Source organism: Hyla sarda, chromosome 3, assembly GCF_029499605.1.
Source record: "Hyla sarda isolate aHylSar1 chromosome 3, aHylSar1.hap1, whole genome shotgun sequence".
Classification (NCBI taxonomy): domain Eukaryota; kingdom Metazoa; phylum Chordata; class Amphibia; order Anura; family Hylidae; genus Hyla; species Hyla sarda.
Window position 1 is genome coordinate 319,020,911 of NC_079191.1, and position 21,151 is coordinate 319,042,061.

A 21,151-nucleotide genomic window follows, 5' to 3' on the forward strand; every position below is an offset into this window, starting at 1 on the left:
TGATGGCAGTGGTACAGTCATGTAGGGAGCAGTGAAAGGCAGGTAGAAAATAGTGAGTGAAGGAGAAGGCTTCCCAGCAGCACAGAGGATTTCTGGCAAACTGTAGTAAGGCAGACAGGATTGTTCAGTGCAGTGTTTCCCAACCACGGTACCTCCAGCTTTTGTAAAACTAAAACTCCCAGCATGCCTGGACAGCCTTTGATAGCCTTTGGCTTTCCAGGCATGCTGGGAGTTGTAGTTTTGCAACAGCTGGAGGCACCCTGGTTGGGAAACACAGATTCAGTGTTTGCCAGTGTTTTCCAACCAGGGTGCCTCCAGCTGTTGCAAAACTACAACTCCCAGCATACCTGGATAGCCTTTGGCTGTCCGGGCATGTTGGGAGTTGTAGTTTTGCAACAGCTGGTGGCACCCTGATTGGAAAACACTGGTGTATGCATGTATTATTCCCCTATGGGGACAAGAGAATTGTGAAAAAAATTTAAAATGTTAATAAATGTAAAAAAGCCCCTTCCCTAATAAAAGTTTAAATAATCCCCCCTATTCACATTTTTAAAATAAAATAATGTAAACAAATATAAACATATAGTCGCATGCGGAAATGTCTGATCTGTTCAAATATAGCATTATTGAAACGACATGGTAAATGGGGAAAATGTAAAAAATACCAAACTACAGAATTACTGAAATTTGCTCACTTCAAATACCAGAAAAAAAAACTAACAAAAAAAGAGATCAAACAGTCCCATCAACAATGGTACCAATAAAAACAACGGATTAAGATGTAAAAAAAAAAAAAAAAAAAACTATCAATAAGGCTTTGTTTCTGATATTTTATTTATTTATTTATTTATTTATTTTTGGGCCCCTGCAGACTTTTTTTTATTTTGCTGGGTACAAAAAAGTAATAAATGATGCAGTAGTGATTTTTAACCCCTTAAGGACTGAGCCCTTTTTCACCTTAAGGACCAGGGCATTTTTTGAACATCTGACCACTGTCACTTTAAACATTAATAACTCTGGAATGCTTTTAGTTATCATTCTGATTCCGAGATTGTTTTTTCGTGACATATTCTACTTTAACATAGTGGTAAAATTTTGTGGCAACTTGCATCCTTTCTTGGTGAAAAATCTCCAAATTTGATCAAAAAAATGAAAATTTTGCATTTTTCTAACTTTGAAGCTCTCTGCTTGTAAGGAAAATGGATATTCAAAATGCATTTTTTTGGTTCACATATACAATATGTCTACTTTATGTTGGCATCATAACATTTATGAGTTTTTACTTTTGGAAGACATCAGAGGGCTTCAAAGTTCAGCAGCAATTTTGAAATTTTCCACAAAATTTTCAAACTATTTTTCAGTGACCTGTTCAGTTTTGAAGTGGATTTGAAGGGTCTTCATATTAGAAATACCCCACAAATGACCCAATTATAAATACTGCACCCCCCAAAGTATTCAAAATGACATTCAGTAAGTGTTTTAACCCTTTAGGTGTTTCACAGGAATAGCAGCAAAGTGAAGGAGAAGATTCAAAATCTTCATTTTTTACACTCGAATGTTCTTGTAGACCCAATTTTTGAATTTTTGCAAGGGGTAAAAAGGAGAAAATTTTTACTTGTATTTGAAACCCAAATTTCTCTCGAGTAAGGACATACCTCATATGTCTATGTAAAGTGTTCGGCGGGCGCAGTAGAGGGCTCAGAAGGGAAGGAGCGACAAATGGTTTTTGGGGGGCATGTCACCTTTAGGAAGCCCCTATGGTGCCAGAACAGCAAAAAAAAAAAAAACTCACATGGCATACCATTTTGGAAACTAGACCCGCTTGAGGAACATAACAAGGGGTAAAGTGAACCTTAATACCCCACAGGTGATCCACGACTTTTGTATATGTAAAAAAAATTATAATGTTTTTACCTAAAATGCTTGTTTTCCCAAAAATTTTAAAAAGGGTAATAGCAGAAAATACCCCACAAAATTTGAAGCCCAATTTCTCCCGATTTAGAAAACACCCCATATGGGGGTGGAAAGTGCTCTGCTTGCGCACTACTGGTCTCAGAAGAGAAGGAGTCACATTTGGCTTTTTGAAAGCAAATTTTGCTCTGGGGGCATGCTGCATTTAGGAAGCCCCTATGGTGCCAGAGCAGCAAAAAAAAAAAACACATGGCATGCCATTTTGGAAACTAGACCCCCTCGGGGAACGTAACAAGGGGTAATGTGAACCTTAATACCCCACAGGTGATTCACGACTTTTGCATATGTAAAAAAAATTATAATGTTTTTACCTAAAATGCTTGGATTCCCAAAAATTTTACATTTTTTAAAAGGGTAATAGCAGAAATACCCCACAAAATTTGTAGCACAATTTCTCCCGAGTACGGCGATACCCCATATGTGACCCTAAACTGTTGCCTTGGAATGCGACAGGGCTCCAAAGTGAGAGCGCCATGCGCATTTGAGGCCTAAATTAGGGATTTGTATAGGGGTGGACATAGGGGTATTCTACGCCAGTGATTCCCAAACAGGGTGGCTCCAGCTGTTGTAAAACTCCCAGCATGCCTGGACAGTCAGTGGTTGTCTGGCAATACTGGGAGTAGTTGTTTTGCAATAGCTGGAGGCTCCGTTTTAGAAACAGTGCCGTACCAGACGTTTTTCATTTTTATTGGGGAGGGGAGGGGGGCTGTGTAGGGGTATGTGTATATGTAGTGTTTTTTACTTTTTATTTTATTTTGTGGTAGTGTAGTGTTTTTAGGGTACAGTCGCACGGGCAGGGGTTCACAGTAGTTTCTCGCTGGCAGTTTGAGCTGCGGCAGAAAATTTACCGCAGCTCAAACTTGCAGCCGGATACTTACTGTAAACCTCCGCCCATGTGAGTGTACCCTGTATGTTCACATGGGGGGGGGGGGGGGGGGGGAAATACCTCCAGCTGTTGCAAAACTACAACTCCCAGCATGTACGGTCTATCAGTGCATGCTGGGAGTTGTAGTTTTGCAACAGCTGGAGGCACACTGGTTGTGAAACACAGAGTTTGGTAACAAACTCAGTGTTTTGCAACCAGTTTGCCTTCAGCTGTTGCAAAAGCTACAACCCCCAGCATGTACGGACAGCGGAAGGGCATGCTGGGACTTGTAGTTATGCAACAGCTGGAGGCATACTACTTTGGCTGGGGATTGTATTTGTGCAATAGCTGGAGACACACTGGTTTGCTACTTAACTCAGTGTTTCACAACCAGTGTGCCTCCAGCTGTTGCAAAACTACAACTCTCAGCAGTCACCGACAGCCAACGGGCATGCTGGGAGTTGTAGTTATGCAACCAGCAGAGGCACCACTACAACTCCAAGCATGCACTTTAGCGGTTTGTGCAAGCTGGGAGTTGTAGTTATACAACAACTGAAGGTACACTTTTCCATAGAAAAAATGTGCCTCCAGCTGATGCAAAACTATAAGTCCCAGCATGCCCATAAGGGAATGCTGGGAGTTGTGGTGGTCTGCCCCCTGCTGTTGCATAACTACAGCTCCCAGCATCCCCTTATTGCATGCTGGGAGCTGTTGCTAAGCAACAGCAGGAGGCTGTCACTCACCTCCAACTGCAGATCCACGCCGCAGCTGCAGATCAGTCCCTCGCTGCCGCCGTCGCTCCTGGGGCCCCGATCCCAACAGCTCCCGGGGTCTTCTTCCCTCACCCGCTCACGTCCTCCGGAAGAGGGGCGGAGCGGGTTGAGGGAGTGACACCCGATGCAGGTGCCCTGATTGGTCGGCCGGTAAACCGGCCGACGAATCAGGGCGATCGTGAGGTGGCACCAGTGCCACCTCACCCCTGCTGGCAATGGCTGTTCGGGGACGTCAGAGACGGCACCGATCAGCCAGTAATTCCGGGTCACTGGAGACCCGATTGACCCGGAATCCGCCGCAGATCGCTGGGCTGAATTTTTCAGCGATCTGCGGCCATCGCCGACATGGGGGGTCATCATGACCCCCCTGGGCGATATGCCGGGATGCCTGCTGAACGATTTCAGCAGGCATCCGGCACCGACTCCCCTCCGGCTAGCGGCGGTGGCCGGAAATGCGCAGGGCATATCCATACGCCCTGTGTCCTTAAGGACTTGGAAACGGGGATGTATGGATAAGCCCTGTGTCCTTAAGGGGTTAAAGAACAAATTAGTTTTTTTTTTTTCACAATTTTTTTTTTTCTATCAGGGAATGATTTATCTGAGCGTGCAGGGGCATGAAAATGTAGCCAGCAATAAAGCAAATGGCAAAGGGGTCAATGTGATTTCTAAATAAAATATTTTCTTCTAATTTTTTGTTTTATTTTTTATTAATATATTTTTTGTCTTTTCGTAATTTGCTTTCTAATCAATAGTGTATTTAAACCGTTGTGATCGTAAAATATAATCCATAGAAGCTGTACAGTCCGCATCCCTGCTATGTACTCCGTCTTCACATCACTGATTCATATTTGCTGCTGAGAGTCTTGATAGGCCTGCAAAGTCTGGCCAGTCACAACTCTCAGCGGCAAATATCAATCAATGATGTGAAGATAAATTCTGATCACGATGGGTCTCAAGAGTGAGACAAAGTTTTATCTGTCCCTTAGTGCAGGAACTACTGCTCCCAACACTGAACAGACTCTGTTCCATGATGGGAGTAGTATTAGTACCACAATAAAATACAGACATATAGTGGAGAATGGATTGTATTGTAACAAAAACATTAATTTTTTAAATTAAATTAATATTTAGCAATAAAAAAAAAATTTTTTTAAATCACATGGACCCCTTTGCCATTTGTTATATTGTTGGCTGTATTTTCACGTCCCTGCACGCTCACAAAAATCATTCCCGGATAGAAAAATAAAAACAAAATTCTCTTTTTATTTTTTAAATGGTATCCTACGAAATTTAATTAAAAAAAAAAGCTAACTCCATCCCTTTTTATATCACTAATGTAAAAAAAAGAATAAAAACCACCTGTAAAAACCTCCCATGGCGTTTTTATGGCGTTTTTTTCACTCACATAGACCTCTATGAGAGAAAAATGCCAAGATTTCTGTAAAAAAAATAAAAATAAAAAAAAAACGCCAAAGTCTCAGCATGCTGCTATTTTGAAAAACTGCCAAGGAGCAGGAAAACGTCAAAGAGGGATGAAAAAAAAAATCAAAATAAAAGCCAAAGAGGAGTGGTCAAAAGATTGAACTTGTACTCTGATATGCAGGGGTAGGGCATAAAGTGTTGTTCAGACAGGAATAGGGGCGGGGCAGAGGTGGGGCCAAGGGTGGAGTCTTACTGGGGGCCCTTGTTTTATTTGATTCGGGGGCCCTGAGTGGTGTCAGTCCACCCCGGCATGTACATATAATTTTTATGTATCAAACACCCATATTTTACAAAAAATTGTATATTGCAGCTGCTCAATGTCTTTTTCATTCTCTCTTGTGGAGTGCACATGTCCCTCTCTTGCCTGCACTCTGCATGACAGCTGAGAAACATGATTAATAAAACTCTGTGTTACAGCAGTGTTACTACAAGCTTTGTTCCTCCTTCAGCTGTCTCTTGTCCATGACCCTTGGACAAGCTGATGCTGCTATGGGACTCAGTGTTATAGGAGGTATTCAAAGGCAGTTTTCTTTAATGTGATTTTTTTTTTTTTTTAAAGAAGTATATTGGAAAAACTATTGTTTTGCTGTGATGTACAACATATAAAAAGTTTCTATATCTAACAGTGCCCATGTTAGTCTTCCAGTACTTATCAGCTGCTGTATGTTTCAGAGGAAGTTCTTTCCAGTCTGACCACAGGGTTTTCTGCTGCCACCTCTGTCTGTGTCAGGAACTGTCCAGAGCAGGAGCAAATCCCCATAGCAAATATCTCCTGCTACTGATTGTTACTGACATGGACAGAGGTGGCAGCAGTGATCACTTTGGTCAGACTTCAGTGAACTATGCAACTTCCTCATACAGCAGGCGATAAGTTCTAGAAGGATTAAAGGGAACCAATCAAAGCATTATATAGGGTAAAATCTTTATCCTTACCATCCCCGGGGGACGTACCTTCCCCCAGAGATAGTGAGCATATGAACTTATATACTAGTCCCCGCCAGCCCCAAATGTAGTCCCCTGGTTGGGGAGCTCCTCACATATAGTCCCATTACTTCGGCCAGCAGTGACGCCCCCTCCGCTTGATTGACGGGCCGCGTCATTGCTCTGCTCACTGAAAAGATGGAGCAGAGCGATGAAGCGGCATGTCAATCAAGCCGAGGGGGCGTCTCTGCCGGCCGAATAGGACTAGGTAAGAGGAGCTCCCCTCCCAGGGGACTACTTACGGGGCTGACAGAGTCTTGCTTATTAGTTCATATCCTCACCATCCCCACAGGCAGGAGCGTCTCCCGGGGATGGTGAGGATAAAGATTTTACCCTATGTAACGCTTTGCCAAGCTGATGATTGGTTCCCTTTAAGATTTTTAATTAGACATAATTTACTAATCTGTTTACCTTTCTTACACCAGCTGATTTGGAAACTGTTTTTTTCACTCCAGAGTACCCCTTTAATATCTGTGAGTTCTGGTAAAATGAATGCTAAATTATGACTGGTTGCTAAAACTGTGTAATATGAAGTTTAGTAACTTAGCTAAAATGTTATTTAGAAATTTGGTGTTGCTAATGAAGCCATGCATTCTTTTTTGGGCTTAAACAAAAAAGGTCTTAAGTGTCTAAGACTTATAATAAATGTGGCACAAGAATTTGTGCACATTTGCAGTAGTAAATGTGTGCCATTATGTCTTTTAGCAAAAAAATAAAATAATTCTGTATAAGCATAGTGCAAAGTGACCTCAACACAAAGATGCCTTTTTTGATACCCTTTTAGGGTCCATGTCGCTGATGGTGTGGGGATGTCTATTAGTCAAGTATTTTTACCAGGAAAACTGCACTTATGGCCGTAAACTGCAAACTGCTCCAGGTCTCTCTTATTGGAAGGGCATCAATTTTACAACAATTTTAAGATCTCTCCACATGTGTTCAGTGGGATTTAGATCTGGACTCATTGCTGGCCACTTCAGAACTCTCCAGTGCTTTGTTGTCATCCATTTCTGGGTGCTTTTTGACATATGTTTGGGGTTTTTGTCCTACTGGAAGACCCAAGATCTCGGACGCAAACCCAGGTTTCAGACACTGGGCTGTATAGTGTGACCCAAAATCAGTTGGTAATCCTCAGATTTCATGATGCCTTGCACACATTCAAGGCACCCAGTGCCAGAGGCAGCAAAACGACCCCAAAACATCATTGAACCTCCACCATATTTCACTGTAGGTACTGTGTTCTTTTCTTTGTAGGTCTCATTCCATTTTCGGTAAACAGTAGAATGGTGTGTTTTACCAAAAAGCTCTATCTTGGTCTCATCTGTCAACAAGACGTTTTCCCAGAAGGATTTTGGCTTACTCAAGTTCATTTTGGTAAAATGTAGTCTTGCTTTTTTATGTCTCTGTGTTAGCAGTGGGGTCCTCCTGGGTCTCCTGCCATAGCGCTTCATTTCATTTAAATGTCGACGCATAGTTCGCGCTGACACTGATGCTCCCTGAGCCTGCAGGACAGCTTGAATATCTTTGGAACTTGATTGGGGCTTCCTATCCACCATCCGGTCTATCCTACGTTGACACCTTTCATCAATTTTTCTCTTCCGTCCACACCCAGGGAGATTAGCTACAGTGCCATGGGTTGCAAACTTCCTGATAATGTTGTGCACTGTGGACAAAGGCAAATCTAGATCTGTGGAGATGGACTTGTAACCTTGAGATTGTTGATATTTTTCCACAATTTTGGTTCTCAAGTCCTCAGACAGTTCTTTTCTCTTTCTGTTGTCTATGCTTAGTGTTTCACACCACACACAATGCAAAGACTAAGCAAACTTCTCTCCTTTTTATATGCTTTCAGGTGGGATTTTTTTTTTATTGTCCACATCTGTTACTTGCCCCAGGTGAGTTTAAAGGAGCATCACATGCTTGAAACAATCTTATTTTTCCACAATTTTGAAAGGGTGCCAATTATTTTGTCCAGCCCATTTTTTGTTTGGTGTGACATTATGTCCAATTAGCTTTTTCATCCTTTTTTTGGTTTAGTTCCAATACACACAAAGGGAATAAACATGTGTCCACTGGAGACGTAAAGGACCTTGTCACAGTACCATCCATCCACCATTCGAAGGCGAGCCAGAAAATGCATGGCAAAGCGATATTCCTTAGTGCGAAGCCGGAGGCACTTTGTTTGCACAGCTCCACGGAGAAATCAGGATGGAAGGCAACTCTGCTGTCATTGAAGCGCACCTCTCCCTTTATACAAACAGCCCTCAGGATAGCTTTCCGATCACGAAAATGAAGCAGCTTAGCTAGAAACTGACGAGGTGGACCACCAGGAGGAGGCAGCCTAGTCGGCACCCTGTGGGCTCTCTTCACAGTAAAGTTAGATGAGAAGGTCTCAGCAGGTAGAATAGATTCCAGCCAGGAGTCTAAGAAGGCAACAGGATCAGACCCTTCCGCCTTTTCAGGGAGATCCACCAAGCATATGTTGTTACGCCAAAGGCGGTTTTCCATATCATCAGCCCTCTCAAAGACCAGTCTTAAAGGGGTTGTCCGCCATAAGGTGATTTTAGTACGTACCTGGCAGGCAGTAATGGACATGCTTAAAGGGGTACTCCTGCCCTGAGACATCTTATCCCCTATCCAAAGGATAGGGGATAAGACGTCTCACCGCAGGGGTCCTGCCGCTGGGGACCCCCGCAATCTTGTATTCGCCATCCACCTGTTTGAACTGCACGCCACGGTGCCAGCTCATAAACAGCCGGGTGGCAACCGCGGGGCCGGAGAATCGTGACGTCATGACTCCGCCCCCGTCAAAAGAGGATGTATTGAAGGATAAGAGGTATACCTCTAATTTTTATGTATATTGCATTGATTTTGCAAAGTGACTTTTTCTACAATTTAAGTTTTTTTTTATTACTCCAATTTTTTATGTGTGCTGTATTTTGGGAGTTCATAGATATATTAAAGGGGTATTCCAGGCAAAAACTTTTTTTTATATATCAACTGGCTCCAGAAAGCTAAACAGATTTGTAAATTACTTCTATAAAAAAAATCTTAATCCTTCCAATAGTTATTAGCTTCTGAAGTTGAGTTGTTGTTTTCTGTCTAACTGCTCTCTGATGACTCACATCCCGGGAGTTGTGCAGTTCCTATGGGGATATTCTCCCATCATGCACAGCTCCCGGGACGTGACATCATCATTGAGCAGTTAGACAGAAAACTTCAGAAGCTAATAACTATTGGAAGGATTAAGATTTTTTAATAGAAGTAATTTACAAATCTTTTTAACTTTCCGGAGCCAGTTGATATATATAAAAAAAGGTTTTACCTGGAATACCCCTTTAACTTCTTTGTAGAAATTTACACTTTACCCTTGTGTCTGGTTATACTAATCAATATTCAGAGGTTTCAGTGTGTGTTAGTATTCAGAGGGTATACTGTACTCCTTGAATATAATACTGCCACACACTGTATACTCTGATTATAATATTACCACGCACTGCTCCCTCTAAATATAATACTGCCATATACTGTATCCACTAAATACTGACACACACTATACCCACTGAATATAATACTGCCACACACTCTACCCTCTGAATATAATACTGCCACACACTGTACCCTCTGAATATAATACTGCCACACACTGTGCCCTCTGAATATAATATTGCCACACACTGTACCCACTGAATTTAATACTGCCACATGCTGCACCCTCAAAATATAATACTGACAAACACTGTATCCTCTACATATAATACGGACACACACTGTATCCTCTAAATATAATACTGACATACACTGTACCCTCTGAATATTGCCACACACTGTACCCACTGAAAATAATACTGCCACACGCTGCACCCTCAGAATACTGCCACACACTGTACCCTCTGAATATAATACTGCCACACACTGGTCCGCTGAATATGATACTGCCACACTCTGTGTCCTCTGAATATTATACTGCCACACACTGTACCCTCTGAATATAATACTGCCACACACTGGTCCGCTGAATATAATACTGCCACACATTGCATCCTCTGAATATAATACTGCCACACACTATATTGTCCGAATATAATACTACCCCACACTGTGCTCTCTGAATATACCATTACCACACACAGTACCCTTGGAATATAATACTCCACTCTCTAAATATAATACTACCACACACTGCGATCTCTGAATATAATACCGCCACCCACTGTGCCCTCTAAATATAATACCGCTATACACTGTGCCCTCTGATTATACTTCCACACACTGTACCCTGTGAATATAATACAGTTACATAATGTAGCCCATAAAAACTGTGCAGCCCCAACCCTCACATTACTGAGCCTTATGTCTGCATAATCACACCCAGCCCCCACATTATTGTCCCTCATCATGTCTACATTATCACTCCCATTACTGTGCCTTGGGTCTGTATCATCACCCCCAACCCTCAAATTACTGTGCATCATAAGATATGATGCAAAGTAATGTGGGGAATGAGAGTGATGAAGCAGACATGATAAGGCACAGTAATGTGGGGGTTAAAAGGCTCATATGATTCATGTCAGCCTTTTAACCCCTACATTATTGTGTCTTATCGTGTCTGGCCGCACCCGACGCACCACTCCCCCACCCCCAATTACTGTGCCAATATGGCACCACCTCCCCCCTCCCCTTAATGTTTCAACAACATTAACACCCCCTTTCCCCTGGGCTCTGCTCAGCATTGCACAGCAAATGGCTCACCAAGCAGGGGTGTGTTCCTCAATAATGTGTTGGGGCTGCTCTTCCAAGATGCGGCCCGCGTGATGGACGTCATGTCAACGTGAGCTCCGCTCCGCCGTCCATCACAAGCTCCGTCCACGCAGCTCACTGACAGCTGATCCCCCTCCCCTCTGGATTACGGTGCCCGCGGTCCACAGGCAGTGGAGGCACGGCCACCATGATCGGGTGGAATCGTAAGGCTAATTATTTAGTTGTTTAAGATTTATATTGTTTCTGTGAGCTAGATCTGCACTGCAAATCAAGCTCACAGAAATAGCAAGCGACACCATCACATGCACCTTGGTCAGAGTGTCACCCCACAAGAGGGTGTCACCCGGTGCGGTCCGCACCCCCCACACCCCCTAGCAACGCTACTGTTCGTCCCCTCTTTCTTAGCACATCAGTGAAGGGGCAGAGTTGTCGGCTGGAGTGGATGGGAGAAGGTGTTGCTCATATACCCGCAGCCCACCTTCATTGCGCAGTAGAAGACTTTACCATATTAGCAACAGGATGGATTTCTCCTAAACGGCTGCAATGAGATAAGCTTTCAAAAAAGAGTCTCCTGCACTAGCTACCTGTTTATTTAGGTTAGTGCCGGTGACCCATCTGTCCTATTCCTAATAATAATAATGCAGCAAAATGATGACGATCAGGAGTTATAACACATATCTAGAAGAAAGATGTACGGTATCGATTATTCAAATAAGCAAGACATTGTATTTCTGATGTAATATTTTCATTTTTGTTGGTTTTAGGAGTGAAAATCTTCAGCGATGCTCCCAGTGCAAGTTTGCCAGATACTGCAATTCACTCTGCCAGGTAAATGATTACTGATTAGGCAGCATTGTCACACTCAGTTTTGTTTTCTATAAAAAAAAAAAAAAAAAAACATAATCTTTAGAAAACAACTCAATTACTTATTTGAGGAAGTGCACATAACAGAAGGAAAAATTGGAGTTTCTTAATAAAAATACTTTGGCAAGGATATGAAAACTTTATTAACACCTTAACGACTACGGATGTAAGTGTATGTCCTGGTTTGGCGGTACTTCGCGCACCAGGACGTACATTTACGTCCTGTGTATGACCACGAGCATCGGAGCAGTGCTCGTGTCATACAGGGCAGGTTCCGGCTGCTATCAGCAGTCGGGGACCCGCTGGTAATGTCAGACATTCGCGATCACGCGGATGTCTGCCATTAACCCCTCAGATGCCGTGATGAGTACAGATCACGGCATCTGCGGCAATGCACACGTTAAAATAGATGATCGGATCGCCGCCAGGGCTGCCGCGGCGATCCGATCATCTGTAATGGCAGACGGAGGTCCCCTCACCTGTCTCCGTCCGTCTCTCGGCGTCTCCTGCTCTGGTCTGAGATCGAGCAGACCAGAGCAGGAGATAGCCGATAATACTGATCAGTGTATGTCCTATGCATAGCACTGCCCACTATAACTAATCAAATGATTTCTATATATAGTCCCCTATGGGGACATAAAAAGTGTAAAGAAAAAAAATGATAAAAATGTAAAAATAAAAAAGTAAAAAAAAAGTGAAAAATCCCCTCCCCCAATAAAAATGAAAATTGTCAGTTTTTTCCCATTTTACCCACAAAAAGCGTAAACATTTTTTTAATAAACATATTTGGTATCGCTGTGTGTGTAAAAGTCTGAACTATCAAAATATAATGTTAATGATCCTGTACGGTGAACGACGTAAACGTAAAAAATAAAAAAAATGCAGCTTTTTTGTCACATTTTATTCCAAAAAAAAAGAAAAAATTATCTAAAAGTTTTATATATGCAAATGTCGTATCGATAAAAACTAAAGATGACGGCGCAAAAAGTGAGCCCTCATCCCGCCCTATATATGAAAAAATTAAAAAGTTATAGGTGGTCAAAATAGGACAATTTTTGATTACTGATTTTGTATAAAAAGTTTTTGATTTATTTTTTAAGCGGTACAAAAATATAAAAGTATCTAGCCATGGATATCATTTTAATCATATTGACCCACAGAATAAAGAACACATGTAATTTTTACCGTAAATTGTACAGTGTGAAAACGAAACCCTCCAAAATGTGCAAAATTGTGGTTTTCATTAAAATTTCCTCCCTAAAAAAATATTTTTTTGGGTTCGCCGTACATTTTATGGTAAAATGAGAGGTTTCATTACAAAGTCCAATTGGTCACTCAAAAAACAAGCCCTTATATGGCTCTGTAGATGGAAATATAAAAGAGTTATGGATTTTAGAAGGCGAGGAGGAAAAAAACGAAAACGCAAAAATAAAATTGGCCTGGTCCTTTAAAGGGGTATTTCAGGAAAAAACTTATTTTTTATATCAAATGGCTGTAGAAAGTTAAACAGATTTTTAAATTACTTCTATTAAAAAAAATCTTAATCCTTTAAATAATTATCAGCTGCTGAAGTTGAGTTGTTTTCTGTCTGGCAACAGTGCTCTTTGCTGACATCTCTGCTTGTCTCAGGAACTGCACAGTAGAAGAGGTTTGCTATGGGGATTTGCTTCTAAACTGGGTGGTTCCCGAGACACGTGTCATCAGAGAGCACTTAGACAGAAAAGAACAACTCAAATTCAGCAGCTCATAAGTACTGAAAGGATTAAGATTTTTTGAGAAAGTAATTTACAAATCTGTCTAACTTTCTGGAGCCAGTTGAAATATAAAAAAAAGTTTTTTCCTGGATAACCCCTTTAAGGTGAAAATGTGCTTGGTCCTTAAGGGGTTAAGGTGAGATAAAAATCTGATAGAAGTGAAATAAAATACTAACTACTAATAAAATACTAATTACTAAGGAGGAATACTAACATCAACAAAAAAAGCGATATTACTGTTCATGCATGTAAATGATACAAAAAAAATGAGTACAGTGACTGGTTACAGTATAGCAGCTCAGGAAAGTATTGCAGATAGAATAAAACAAAGTAGTGGCACAAGAATAAGCACAAGGGACATGTACTATACCCTTGTTTCCTATTATTTCCTAAAATGCGCATCTCAAATAGAGAGGGAAAAGTGCCATGTGCATATTAATGTAGATACAAACAAAAGCAAGTCATACAGACCAAAAGATAAGTCGGGAATAAAAACAGTTTTTAAGAAGTAACTGCATGGATGGGGAGAGGGTTATGCAGGTGAACTGTGTCCAAACCTATTGTCACTAGTGTGTTCCTGTGTTATCTCTCACCAACATTATAATAGAAGTTTAATAGAGTACTCATAATATTCCTGCCTGAGATGATAATGGGATGACTGCTGAAAACTCATTTCTCTTTCTGTAGAATGATTTAACCCCTTGAGGAGAGTTTTTACACTTTTGTTTTTTCCTTTTTTGCTTTCTAATAGCCTAACACTTTCAATTTTCAAGTTTTATATATGCAAATGTAGTATCGATAAAAACTAAAGATAACGACGCAAAAAATGAGCCCTCATACCGCCCTATATATAGAAAAATGAAAAAGTTATAGGTGGTCAAAATAGGGCGATTTTAGATTACTGATTTTGTACAAAAAGTTTTAGATTTTTTTTTAAGCAGTACAAAATATAAAAGTATCTAGCCATGGTTATCATTTTAATCGTATTGACCCACAGAATAAAGAACACATGTCACAACATTATAATAGAAGTTTAATAGAGTTCTCATAATATTCCTGCCTGAGATGATAATGGGATGACTGCTGAAAACCCATTTCTCTTTCTGTAGAATGATTTAACCCCTTGAGGAGAGTTTTTGCACTTTCGTTTTTTCCTTTTTTGCTTTCTAATAGCCTAACACTTTCAATTTTACACCTACAGACTGATATAAGGACTTGTTTTTTGCACCTCCAATTGTACTTTGTAAAGACATTGTTCATTTTACCCCAAAATCTATGGTAAAACCCAAAACTATTTATATAGGTTAATTATATTTTACTAGTTAAAAAAAAAAAATAATTATATCACTTTTTGTGCAAAAATTATGCTTTAAACTGTTTTTTTTCTGACCCCTATAACACTTTCTTTTTCTGTATACGGGGATGTATGAGGGCTTATTTTTTATTGGTATCATTTTTGTATTTATTGCACTTTTTGATCGCTTATTATTCCTTTTTCTCTTCTATATGAAGTGGCCAAAAATCAGCAATTCTGGATTGAAATATTTTTTATGTTAATGCCATTGACCATGCAGTTTCATTGACTTTATATTTTAAAATTCAGACCTTTACGCATATGTTTAGGCGTTTGTTTCTTTTTGTTTACATTATTTCATTTAACCCGTTAATGACCAAGTCCATTTTGACTTTAAAGGGGTATTCCAGGATTTTTTTTTATTTTGACTATGCTACAGGGGCTGTAAAGTTAGCGTAGTTCATAATATAGTGTCTGTACCTGTGTGTGACGGTTTTCTCACAATTCTACTGTGATTTTCACCCCAATATTTATTTTTAACAGCATACAAAATGACTGTTGTCTCAGAATTTTCCCAGGTTGCAATGCGGCCGAGACCTGACTCACTAGTCAGCTGAGGACAGGGAGCCTGTCTGCTTCAATGGGTGGAGGGATCGCTTGGTGGGAGAGAGACAAATCTGCATCTAATACAACAGCTCTAGGCACCCTGATTGAAAACCACAGGTCTTTTTGAATGGATGCAGCTCATTTATGTTTCGATGGGTGGGGTGGCTGATGTGTGGGAGGTAGGAAAATGAAATTATGGGATTTGTAGTCAAAAAAAGAAAGGTCAAACAGGAAATACCAGTTCACAAAAAGCTAGCCACAGTATTATGGTAATCTAACAACAAAGCCATTTAGCCCCAAGACAAGCACAGATCCTTCCTAAGCATGTCCATTACTGTTTGGCAGGTACGTACTAAAATCACCTTATGGTGGATAACCCCTTTAAGGAACAGAGCATTTTTTTTTACAAATATGACCACTGTCACTTAAAGCATTAATAACTCTGGGATACTTTAACTTATGAGTTTGATTCAGAGAATGTTTTTTCGTGACATTCTACTTTATGCAAGTGGTAAATTTTCATTGATACGTGCATCATTTCTCAGTGAAAAGTTCCCACATTTCCTTTAGTTTTTTCAACTGTAAATTTTTATTAGGTTTTTGATTAAGACAAAAAAAAATGATCAAGTACACAAAATGAAGAAAACAAACATCAGGGACTGTGAGATAAATGTCAATATTGGTGACAATAACCACCATAACACCGAAGTTCAAAGCAAGTCAAGGAAATAATGCGACTAAATCAAGTCGAGACATACATCAGGGATGGGAACCACAGGGGTGGGGGAGGGAAAGGGGAAGGAGGAAGGAGAAAATGGGAAAGAAAACATAAAATAACATACCAACAACAAGAGAAAGGGAAACATAAGGGACGATGAGACCAGAAAAACAGTAAAGGGGAGAGAAAGGAGAAAACAAGGAGTCCAGTCAAGAGAAGTATAAGAGAAAGTAAGATCATGGAGGCTGCCTGTCAGTGAATTTATCCCACGGGTCCCATATGGACAAAAACAAAGGGATATTATTATTTAGGGAAGCAGTAATGGATTCAAGAGAGCAAATCTCTCTGATTCGGGCTGTAAGCTCATCAGCCGAGGGAGGCAGGGTCTGTTTCCAATGTTTAGCAATAAGAGTTTTAGCCGCAAGGACTATATGCTGAAAGAGCTTGAAAGGCTTTTTTGATAAAACTCTGGTAGAATGGTGCAAGAGAAAGACCCTAGGGTCTAGGGGGACAAGGACTCCTAGAACTGCATGAATCATTTTCTGCACCTGGACCCAAAAAGGAACCACCAGTGGGCAAGACCAAAAAATATGGAAAATAGTACCCAGGCCCACACCGCATCGCCAGCATTGGTGTGGGATGTCAGGATTCAACTTGTTCAGGAGAACCGGAGTAGGATACCAACCCATGAGCATTTTGCATTTCGTTTCTTCATAGGCCATACAAACCGAAGCCTTAGCAGCCCGCTCCCAGATAATTTGCCCTTGAGGGATAGTTGTCGTGGTCTGGAGAGCCTCTTCCCTGTGACTCATAGCGATGGGAAGGAGGATGTCCATCTGGAGGGGTTAGCAAAAAAAAATATATGCTAGAGAGTAGTCCCTTCACCTGAGGGCCGCCCCTACACAGCCTCTCAAAACCTGCCGTAAAGATACAGTCAACAAGCGCAGCCTGGAGCATAAGAAATAGCAAAGCTGGATATAGTGGGCTTCCTCATTGGGAGGGAGGTCCCAGTGAGCTACTAACCAGTCAAAAGACATGAGGGAATGAGTAAGGGGATCGGCTACATCAGCCCAGCAGAAAAGATCTCTAGAACCCCATTCTCTGACCATACCCTCTGACCATACCAGAGGACAGTTCTGGAGAGAAATCAGGATGATACAAGAAAGGCTGCAAGTGAGAAAAAGAGGAAAGAAGCCCAAACCGTCTGGAGCAGTAAGTCCACACACAGCGGGAGAACGACATTGCACCCAGAAGGGGGCCCATAGGGAAGGCAGGGGAAAAACCAGCAGGAGGGAATTTTTCCAATTCCATCCATTTACTGTAAGTGGGATAAGTGGACCACGCTACCAAGTGACGTAAATGGGCAACCCAATAATATTTAACAACATCAGGGACGCCCCCCCCCCTCCCAAACCTACTAGCAAGCATAATGGACAGAGGGAGACGGTGACGTTTGGCATCCCAAATAAACCAAAAATTAGCCGACTGAAAAAAGTGTAGCACAGCTAAAGAGACTCTTACTGGCAGTGTCTCGAAAAAGTAGAGTAATTTAGGGAGGATGGTCATCCTCACTGCCGCAGTACGTTCGAAATAAGAAATATACTGGGACTTCCATTTATCCATTATAGCACGTAATTTCCAAAAAAGAGCAGGGAAGTTAGCAGAGAACAAAGAGGAATAGCGGGATGAGAGGGACACACCCAAATACTTAATAGCAGAGGGGGACCATCGAAAAGAGTAGTTAGCCCGTAGAAGGGAAATCAAGGGAGGAGGGATAGCTTCAGACTTAGAGGTTGACCATATAGCCAGAAACTAGACCCTAAGCATGGGGAGTGTATACAGAGAAGGCAGAGACAATAAGGGATTAGTAAGTGTAAGCAAGACATCGTCAGCAAAAAGGCAAATCTTAAATTCCCGACCATGCAAAGCCACACCCGAGATGTCCGGGTCCCCCCAGATCAGTGCCACAAGAGGCTTTATGCATAAAACAAAGATCAAGGAAGAGGCATGAGGTAGTTTAAGGGAGGCAGTGGGAGAGCAGTACCGCAGTACAGTAAGGAAGTTACCAGAAATGCCAAATTTTTGGAGAGTGGCAAACAAGAACAGCCATCCCAACTTATCAAAGGCCTTTTCAGCATCCAAGTTCAGGATGAGCGCTTGGTCCGACCTCTGATTGACAACATCTATAAGGTCCACCACCCTTCTTGTGTTATCACCACCCTGACGGCATGGAATAAAGCCCACCTGATCCTTGTGTACAAGGGCAGGGAGAAAGTGACAAAGGCGGTTCACCAACACCATGGAGAACAGCTTGAAATGAGAATTGATAAGGACAACGGGTCTGTAGCTGGAGCAATCGTGGGGATCTTTACCTGGCTTGGGAATCAGTGTACTCGAGGAATGGAGAAAAGACTGCAGGAAACCCCCCACCCACCAAGGAGAATTGAGGAAAAGGAAGTCTTATAGTAAAGATAAATGGAGCCGTCTGGGCCCGGAGAGCGCCCCGCTGGGAGAGTCTTGATATCTTCAGAAAGCTCCTCAAGAGTTATGGGAGTATTCAGAGTCTCTTGGTTAGCCACAGAAAGCGTCGGCAAACTACATCGAGAGAGAAAGGAGTTAAGCGCTGTGGCACTTGCGAGTTGGGGGACTGGCAAGTCCAGAGCATCACAGAACGCCTGCATGTCAGTGATGGATCTCAGTAAAGCAGAGAGTCTGTCTCGTGGGGCCTGCAAGGCAAACTGGAAAGACCACCTGTAGGGGATCTGAGCAGAGCGAAGGGATGACAGGAGTGGCTGCAGCATCCGCCTTTTACGTAAGGTGATCCAGGAGATGTCTTGATATAGTTAAATAGGAGCACCATCAAATCGAAGTTCTTGAGAGAGCATAACTTTGCCATGATCCTTTCCTTTATTTGAAAATCTGCAACACAGCAAATTACATCCCATGGGGGGACCATTAACAGGTCGTGGTCTATGAGCACGGTCCAGCTTGACTCTGTGAGAGGGGGGTTCACCCAAAATCATATTGAATATAGCTTCCAGGGTAGCATGCAAGTCCTTTGCCTTAGAGGCCTTAGGAAGCCCACGGACCTCGATGTTGTTATGCCTGCCCCTGTTATCCAGGTCCTTGACATGGGAGTGCAGGTCATTGAGAAAGTCAGATTGGACAGCAATGTTACTTTGCAGCTGAGCAACATATGACCGCGTGGAGTTGTGGGCTTCCTCTAGGCCCTCCTCCCTGTCGGAAACATGCTGGAGGTCCTGGCGGAGAACGGAAATTTCCACCCTGACCTAGGTGATGAGGACCTTTAAAGTCCTTCTTGGTGGGTATTTGAGAGAGCAGTTGGCCTAAATCCAGAGGAATTTGGGTAGGGGCAGGAACCCCAGAGCAATCTAAATCAGAGTCCAGGCCAGCAATTCCAAGGAAAGCACTCAGGGGTGGAGCGGTGGCCCCTGAGGTCTGTTGGACTAAGGCAAGGTCCTGCGCAGGGACAGTCCTTGGGGCCCCTACGTCATGCTTAATAGCTATGGGGTTTAGGAGGATTGCCAAGGGGCAAAATAGAGGCCTGTAGGGAGACCCCCTGCAAGGGATCAGGAACTGAATGTGGTGGAGCAGACCAGTCCCCCGAGAGGACTGAAGGGGACACAGTAGGAGCTGAGAGCACTTTAGTGGCAGGTGAGCACCCAGGAAGAGGGGGACTCCCTATAGGAGAGGCCCTCACAAGGTCAGCCCAAGATGGCCACCCACTCCCTGGAGGAGGAAGGCCCTGTGCGGTCTGCAGGGGCCAAGGAGGAGACTGTAAGAGTGAGCTGACCCAGGGGACAGTAGGGCTTAGGGCACACTCACCAGAGCTCCGCTGTCTTCAAGAGGAGTCCCGCTGTTACAGGTGCCAGTCAGCAGCACCTCTCGGACTGCAGCCGCAGCACTGGGGAGTCCCACAGAGGGCCGCTGGGAAGTAGCGTGGTCTTGCGGGAGGAGATCCGGAGCCAAGACCGGCAGGGACTGCAGCCGTGAAGGGCCCTGCCGAACCACAGCAGAGTGATCCAGCAGAACGGAGAGCACCGCCGCTTTCCCCACTGACCAAGACTGCAGGCAGAGGAGGGGGCCCTGTGAGTCCGGCGGGGAGCCCACGCTGCGGAGGAGGGCTTGCGGAGGTACTGTGTGATGCTCCCGGCAGGGAATAAGGGGTCCAGGCAGGTGGGTGGTTGCCTCTGTCTACGCTGGGCACTCTTCCTCATGAGGTGGAAGGCAGAAGGTGCTTAAAGGGGTTATCCCTGAATCTGCGCTTGTCTTGGAGCTAAATGACTATGTTGTGAGATTACCATAACACTGTAGGTTGCTGTTTGTGAACTCCCACAAATCAGCCACCCCACCCATTGAAACATAAATGAGCTGCATCCATTCAAATCAGTGTGGTTTTCAATCAGGGTGCCTACAGCTGTTGCAGATTGATCTCTCTCCCACCAAGCGATTCCTCCACTCATTGAAGCAGACAGGCTCCCTGTCATCAGGTCTCGGCCGCATTGCAACCTGGGAAAATTCTGAGACAACAGTCATTTTGTATGCTGGTAAAAATAAATATTGGAGTGAAAATCACAGAAGAATTGTGAGAAAACCGTCACACAAAGGTAAATACACTATATTATGAACTACACTAACTTTACAGCCCCTGTACCATAGTCAAAAAAATTCCTGGAATACCCCTTTAACCCCTTGAGGACGCAGGACGTAAATGTACGTCCTGGTGCGGTGATACTTAACGCACCAGGACGTACATATACGTCCTGTGCATAACCGCGGGCATCGGAGCGATGCCCGTGTCATGCATGGCTGATCCCGGCTGCTGATCGCAGCCAGGGACCCGCCGGCAATGGCCGACGCCCGCGATCTCGCGGGCGTCCGCCATTAACCCCTCAGGTGTCGGGATCAATACAGCTGCTGCGGGGATCCGATCATTCAGAACGCCGCACGGAGGTCCCCTCACCTTCCTCCTTCCGGCTCCCGGCGTCTTCTGCTCTGGTCTGAGATCGAGCAGACCAGAACAGAAGATGACCGATAACACTGATCTGTTCTATGTCCTATACA

The 21,151-nt window shown here is 43.0% G+C and overlaps 1 protein-coding gene across 2 annotated transcripts in view; it reads left to right on the plus strand.

The window, feature by feature from the left end:
- The window catches only part of SMYD3 (SET and MYND domain containing 3), an 815,165-nt gene that overhangs the window by 58,910 nt on the left and 735,104 nt on the right, over window positions 1–21,151 (plus strand). For both annotated transcript variants that reach the window (XM_056567174.1, XM_056567173.1), the window contains exon 2: window positions 11,595–11,658. In XM_056567174.1, coding sequence (XP_056423149.1) covers window positions 11,595–11,658 — 64 coding nt within the window. The remainder of the gene's footprint in view (window positions 1–11,594; window positions 11,659–21,151) is intronic.